The 7,915-nt window shown below is 35.7% G+C and overlaps 1 protein-coding gene across 2 annotated transcripts; it reads left to right on the forward strand.

The window, feature by feature from the left end:
* Window positions 1-232: 232 nt before the first annotated feature.
* cd2 (CD2 molecule) lies at window positions 233-7,552 on the forward strand. Of its 2 annotated transcripts, none has more exons than XM_082165007.1 (5): window positions 233-893; window positions 2,252-2,548; window positions 2,671-2,913; window positions 3,997-4,155; window positions 5,054-7,552. In XM_082165007.1, the coding sequence occupies exons 1-5, from the start codon at window positions 836-838 to the stop codon at window positions 5,347-5,349; spliced, it is 1,053 nt and encodes a 350-aa protein (XP_082021133.1). In that variant the 5' UTR covers window positions 233-835; the 3' UTR covers window positions 5,350-7,552. The 2 variants fall into 2 exon arrangements, with proteins under 2 accessions (XP_082021133.1, XP_082021134.1); XM_082165008.1 differs by having other exon boundaries at window positions 262-893; window positions 4,003-4,155.
* The last annotated feature ends 363 nt before the right edge of the window (window positions 7,553-7,915 follow it).

Consider the following 7,915-nt stretch of genomic DNA (forward strand, 5'->3'; position numbering starts at 1 on the left):
CAGTCTGAGATCTTGAATCCAGAACATAACTTGCCCCGGAGCAGGTTAGCCGTGCGGCGTAAGATACCATGGCGATGAACACCGATTAAAGCCAAGCTACTTTCATAGTACCTAAAACCCAGGGTTGGCGGAAACTAAACTGAAACATAGCTGGCTAGCCACCTAAACCGGCTTCATGGTATAGGCCCCAGGAAAACCTGTTCTAGTAGAGCCTGAAAACAACATCAAGACTTTGTAAAAGGGCATAACAGGTCCTCTTTAATGCACATGTATCAATTTTAAGGCATTTCAAAAGAAAAGTGTCTCACAAGATGGCAGCATTGTATGACATTTATATTGTGACGTAATTATGTATTGAAGCCACCAGGTCACTGCTACAGACATGCAAACCATTTTTGGGTCGTGATCCACTAGTTGATAACCACTGTCCTAGATCCAGTATGAGAAAATATGAAAAACATCTACAACAAACCTTTCCATCAGCCTTTCTATTTTTAAATCATATACAATATTACATTTTTATTCATAAATCAGTGCTTGCCAGCTTTCTAGTCCGCAAGACCAAAGATAAAAATAGCTGGCCAACATCTCAAAACATCCGTATCTATTCTATATCTGTTAGACAGAAGCACCTGGTTCATAATGCAGCACATTAGATGACATCCTTCCACACCTGTGAAGCGCTGTCTCAATTTCTGCGCAACTGACATCTTTACTTCATGATTCTGTCTGCACATAACCGCCAACTCTCTGATCGCAAAACAGGAAATTCTTTCTGTTTCCTCCAGTTGATTGTGAAAAAGTTTCTGGAACATTTGCTGTGTTCAGAAGAGCAATGAGCTGCCAATACTATCTCTTGTTTTTATTCCTCTGTGGCTTCGCTGCACTCTCTGGTAGGTTCTGACTTCATTTTATATAGATATGTTAATAGACTGAAGTGGAGAAGCTGTTTTTCTTATATATTTTGTAAATTGATATTTTGTAGCTGAGATCAAATGTTACGATGCGATTAAAAAATATCAAGAATAGTAAACCATATTAACATTTGATCTCATGCACACTGCGTTATTTTATATCAACTCAATTTTATCAAGTCACTGTAACATCTAAATTCGCTTTTGTCAGAAACACTAGTGAAGGCCATTTTTAAGTGTTAGATCAGGTAAAATATGCCCTTAAAGCAACTAATGGGATATTATAGTGGCCACTTGAACAAATGCACTTCTACTGTAATTTTTGGACACTTTTAAAATGCAAATCTAGTGTCGTTTACATGCAAACTGCTGCAATGAGTGTTTATTCGTGTCGGTCTTTAATAGAAGACACTCACAGAAAGTCGGATATTTAGATATGTTGTCAAATTATAGTGTTACACTCTTAAAAATAAAGGTTCTTTATTGGACTTTATGTTTCTGTGAAGAAGATTTAAACATCGAAGGAATTTTTCTATTCCACAAAAAGTTATTTGAAGTGAAAAAAAGTTCTTTAGATTATTTAAATGTTCTTCAAAATAAGAAAGAAATGGTTATTTTAAGAGCTTTTGACTGAAATGTTCTTTGGGAACCCAAAATGGTTTTTTTTTTTTATCGCTTTCTATTATATATAGCAGAAAGTCTGTATTTCAGAAACTAATCAAGCAATGATTTGTTGGTTTCAAACATCTGGTTCAAAATGGTCTTAATTAATAATTATAATATTTTTTGTGTGAAATTCCAGTATCATATTATTTTTGCTAACTATCTGTAGGATAAACAGAGGAGCACAAGAGAAACACACTAACATGTCATTATATAATGAAGGCAGATTTGAACTCGAAACAGTTTCTTGCATATGTGTTGTCATTTTACACAACTTTAAGTTCTGTTGGCCATAACAATGGTTTGGTATTTAAATTACCTTTTACATATCTTCTGTTTTTATAATAGCTTTATAGTTTAAATTCTGATTTAATAGGCACTTGCGCAAATCCCTGTTTGTGACAACTTACCCCGTACAGTGACGACAGATCCTGTTGCTGTTAGGAGTCAGTGTGTGTTAAATGAACAGCGTAATTTTTTTTTATGGTGGGAATATAATATTGAACTGTGTTGTCTAAAGTTAGTGTCTGAACCGAAATTTACTTTTAATAAGAAACTCACACTGAGAATTATTCATTCTCTGTTTTCACGCTTTTTCTTCATAGTGAACCAAACATGAGCAGTTGAACCCTGTTGAGTTTTATTAAATACTAATATGAATTTATTTATTATAGTCTCAACAGAGACATGTGGGAAAGATCAACTAGTGGGAACGTCCTGCATCATTAAGCTGACAACAAAAAACAAAGAGAAACCTTCTGAGATTAAATGGGTCCATGACACACACGGCTACATTCTTCGCTGGAAAGGTGGGACTATCAAAGAAATATCTGATGGTGTATCTATGGAAGAAGATGGATCATTCAAATTTTCAAGTGTTAGTCTGAAGGACACGGGCAAATATACATTCAACACATTTACTGCTGATGGTAAAGAGATTGATAAAGGAGAAGTGGAAATTAAAGTATATGGTAAGATGACAAATATTTCTACCCTTCCAACACAATTATAATAACAAAATCAGACTGTATATTTCTATAGTAGTTACAGTATTAGGAAATAAAAAGGAATAATAAGGAATTTTCTGTTACAGAAAAGGCCCCTAAACCTACTGTGAAGTTCAGCTGCACAAAAGATGGGAATGCGACTCTCACCTGTGACATCGGAAAAAGAGAAGATCTGACTCTATCCTGGTATAAAGAAGACAAAATTATCCCGAATGAAAAAAAACCTAAAGTGTCCTTGTCATCTACTCAAGTCCAGGAGAATAAACCGTACTCATGCGAGGCACACAATCCTGTCAGCAAAGGCAAAAGTGATAGTGTTACAGTGTCATGTAAGTATTTCTTATTTCACATGCTTTTTATTCTTAGTTAAGTGGTTAAAAATGCTCTTGTGTTTTCTGTAAGGAAACATCTAAATCTAGACCTTAAACAGATCTGAACTTTAACACTGATGTAAAGCATTAAGATGTGCAGCTCTGGCACTTTTCACGATTTCACTTTTGTTTCATGAAGTACATGAACTGGTTTTTGGGCCGTTTCCTGTTTTTGCTGCTGACGTACAATCATGAATCTATGACAGTAAAACAACCGTATGTTTCACATTGACTCAAATGGTGTTAAATTGCAAAATGGTGTTAAACTGTGAACTTACTGAAGATAAGCCAAAAGTTTGGACACACTTATTCACTATTAAAAAATGTTTGAAATTAGCTATCACAACTTAAAATGTATCATTAGAATAACTTATCTGGATTTTTAACTTGCTGAGATTACTCAAATATCCAAGTTGTCACATAATACAGTTTCACATTTCAATCTGAATATAACTTAACATGTTAAAGCAGCACAAACACTTACTTTTTAAAATTAAAACGATAAGATAAATAGGAGAAAATGCTTCATTTACGTTGATGCCAAATGTTGTGTTCATTCAGACTCTCAATGGTATTTGAATTTGCCAACATGCTTGACATTCCCAAGGAACAAGACTATGCAAAGTGAGAGAAAATACAACCCAGACTACATTAGAAATGGTTCACTTGTTACTGTATTGGGTCGTACTGTAGATTCCAGCCTTTTAAAGATTATTGAAGGAGGAACATGCATGTTGCACACTTGATGATGCTTTTACTTCACCATCCAATCCAAATCATAGACATTACAATGAAATGAATACATTTACACAACTATATTAGCCTACAAAATAATGCTAGGCATTTAAATGGAAGTTGTCAGATCAAATTGTTTTTAAAAGTTAATGAAGAATAAAGTGTGTCCAAAACATTTGACTCTCTCATGAAATAACGTTGGTTCGTACAGCATTACATAGATAAAGTTTGATTTTAAGCAGCTTAAAATAGTTTTTTAATGATCCTCTTGTCTGTTATTGATTTCATGTGGTTCATGTCTTACAGGTCCAGGTTCAGGTTCAGGTTTTGGTAAACTCTTTGGCTTTGATTTCTGGGTAATGGTGGCCATCCTAGGAGGCGGAGGAGCGCTTCTGCTTCTGCTGATCTGTGTTCTCATCATCTGTGCGTGTCGAAGCTGTCGGCAACGTGCGAAGCGCCAACAAGGTCAGCAACGTCTTCATCGCCTCTAAAATAAATCAATGAGCAATTGTGTTTTCAACAAAAGATCAAACTGAAGCTGAAGTTGTCCTTGTTGAGCTTGAAATGTTCAGAATCCTCAGCATTCTCTTAAATACAGGCATTTAAATAAATCTTTATAAATCTTTCCTTTAAATGCATCTTCTCAAAAACTGGTTGTTATAATTAACAAGTTTAAAACTGGAAAGTGAAGCTGTTTACCACAGTTTCCTGTTTCTCATATGTATTAGATTCAATGTTAACTCTGACTCTTAAAAAAACAAAAACGTTTAATGCTTAATATTTGTACATTTTCATATAGGCCACTGTTACGTAATGCATTTGCCAGATCTCTTTGTTTAGGCGGCACCAGACAGATCTAGAAAACAGATATAACCAAGCTCCGCATAATATCCTGTATAAACGTCTTTATGTGGTTTTCTGTGGTATTTTACAGAACAATGGGCACTAAAAACAGGTTTTTCTAAGAATCCACACTTTTAAAAAAAATCTTACAATTCGCTGATCGACAAATATATCATATTCACTGTCTACTGTATTTAGAATTAGCGTTACTTGGTGTTAATTTGAGAAAATATGATTCCCAGTGCATGCACACTTACCAGATTACTAAACACGGTTACTTGGATTCACGTTTTTATCAATTTCTTTATTTCTAAAGAGATACTACAACTGGATTACACAAATCAAGAACTTTCTACAGGTATATTACTAGCTGCTATATAATATTATGTAAATAAATATTGGTCATCCTTCTCTCTGAAAAATCCATACCAGTCCACCACTTAACATTACAGATTAACTTTAGATCACGCACATCTGAAAAATGCAAGTTTATGAACATCTTGTCTTTGATATCTTCCAGATGAGGAAGAGTTCAGGCTGGCAGAACTTACCCCAGGTCATAATGGTACAAGCAGATCCAAACAGACCGCTAGAGGACAACCGGCGCCACCCGTCCCGCAAGAGGACTCAATGCCCTGCAGCCCAACTCCAGAAACCCCTCCTCGAGGCCAGACTCAACCCAAAGCCCACATCCGTGCTCGACCCCCCCCACCGCCTCAGGACGAGGACGAGGACGATCCGCCTCCATTACCTCAGCCGAGGAACAAACAGCACCGGACCAAGAGGAATCCAGAGCCGTACCGACCAATGGAATGAGACTGAACCATAGTATATGAGACTTTCCTAGAATGTTTTTCATTGAGTAAAAGCCATAGGCTATATTGATTGTAAGAGTGTCATAAAAAAACACTCTTATGTTTTAGAAACAGTTTTCTAAAAATTAAAACTCGGTCATATACTCACCCTCACAACTATTAGCTATTATTACTAAACTATTATTTTTTTTATTTTTTTTTCTTCGTCTTAGGCAGAATGTCCGAGCTGTTCTTGTCCATACAAGGAAAGTAGATGTTGATTTACAAGCTTACCATAAAAATAGTCTTAACAACATGTGCGCTATATACGCCAAGTCTTTAGAATGAAGATCAACAAAATCCAATCTTCTTTTGGCCGATAACAATTATTTATACTAATGTGTAATTTATAATAATTATTAAACTGCATGCTTTCATTATTCTGTGCGTTTTTACATCATATCGGTAAATAAAGGAACGAATATTTATTATATATTCTAACAATAACAACAAAAAAAAGTGTGCAAGCAAAAATGGAAAGCGACAGTAACCGTAATAAACACGAATCAACATAGTTTGCATAGCATCTGTGAACTAGGTTCACAAAACAATGTTTCGGTTGGTAACTGTAATACATTACAGAAACAATGCCAATCTCTTGCCATGCCTCACCTTCATGCCTAGTTATAGTTTCCACTGTTATCTGATATTAATAGCATGTGTTATGTTGGCAAACGTTAGCAACGTTATTCAAAAACAATTGTTTTTAATAGGTCCAAACAACAACAGGATATAAGCTGCTTATCTGCCCATATGACAAATTTTGGGGGGAATTTCCTTCTGTCTTTCGTTACTGGGAGAGTTTTGATGTCGTCAGTGACATTCGCACTGATAAAGCGATCATTGTAAACAAACCGGCCACAGCGCGTGCCTCAAGCGATCAGATTAATCCGCGCAGTCTCTTTAAACAAAGCAACAGAGCTCTTGAACATTATACTTACATCTGTTGCTGTGGATGAATATTTCTTTATTTATTATCTATTCTAGACAGTTGGTTGTTTTATCTTTAAGGAACACGCCGACTTTTGGGGAGTTTAGCTTATTCACCGTATCCCCCAGAGATGGATAAGTCCATACATACCCTTCTCATCTCCATGCGTGCCGTAACTCTGTCTGACGCACCCACCGCTAGCATAGCTTAGCACAAAGACTGGAGGTAAATGGCTCCAGCTAGCATACTAATCCCAATAAGTCCAACTGCTACTCTGCAGAAGTAGCAGTGCTTCGCCTTCTGAGAATATAGTTCCCAGTATGTATACGGTTAGAAGATGGCTGTGTCTCATGTGACCTTGTTATTTGTACACGCTGTGACTATACAAATCACAACATGTAAATAGGAAAATGTTGGCGTTATTTTGTCACTTATTGGGATTAGTATGCTAGCTGGAGCCATTTACCTCCAGTCTTTGTGCTAAGCTAGGCTAGCGGTGGGCGCGTCAGACAGAGTTACGGCACGCACGGAGATGAAAAAGGTATGTATGGACTTATCTAACTCTGGGGGGAATCATCCTTATGTACATACAACTTACCCGATTTTTTCCCTTATCGTCATGTATATCATTCTTTAAGGGTAAAACTTGCAAAAGTGTATAGTTGGTCTATGAGCTGGTCGGTGCATTTATTACATTAAATAAAGGCATTTATATAGGCTATTTGAGTTTTTGCAAAGCAATTCTTATGATTTTAAATAGTTTATTTAAATTATTGAAAGTTTTTCAGTTCCGTCTTTTGCATTATTTCTCCTTTAAGGTCTTCTGAAAATACAAAGACACAACAGAAATTGGTTTTGACAATGCTATGACAATTGCACCGAATCATTGTGCAAATGCAAAGTAGGCTATGCTTTTGTGTGCAAAATTCATTTCGGTTCTTGTGCACTGTGGTGACGTTTTCACACTTAAAATCTACACATCTACCAGCACTGAAGGCCTCAGGGATGTGGTTAACTGCATCTCATTTCACCCACAGCTATGTCAGCTTTTCTGCTATTGTTTGCTGTTTTCCTGTGCGTGGGAGATGATGGCCTCTGAAGATGAAGACTGCACTTAAGAGTCAAAACATCAACTTGTTTCCCTACATGAGATTATTAATCCCAGCCACACAGTGAATATTGCTCCATAGTTTGTTCTAAAATGGTACAAATAAATAATGCATGAGAAAAAGTTTATTCTTGTGTGCCAGTCATGTGGTAAACTGAGAATTTTTTTTTTTTTGTTCTTTTTGCATTTAATAAAAATACATTATGTGACATGCATACATATTCCATACACAATTAGAACAATTGCTTGCAAATGACAGCATCCTATTGTGACAAATTTGGCCTGTAAGATTCAAATGAAAGTAAAACGTAAGTCTGAGTGAAGTTGGATTTATTAGATTATTAATTATTAAAGAAGTATTAGAATTTTCTATATTAATAAATTAATAAATATTAGAAAATATTGACTCTTTCAACTTTTTCAGTCGTGCAAAGAAAGCAAGTTATTAATAAAATATTAAGCTAAAGGTAATAATGAAATTTGAGGTTA

Source organism: Leuciscus leuciscus, assembly GCF_965113295.1.
Source record: "Leuciscus leuciscus genome assembly, chromosome: 3".
In the NCBI taxonomy this organism is placed as follows: Eukaryota; Metazoa; Chordata; class Actinopteri; order Cypriniformes; family Leuciscidae; genus Leuciscus; species Leuciscus leuciscus.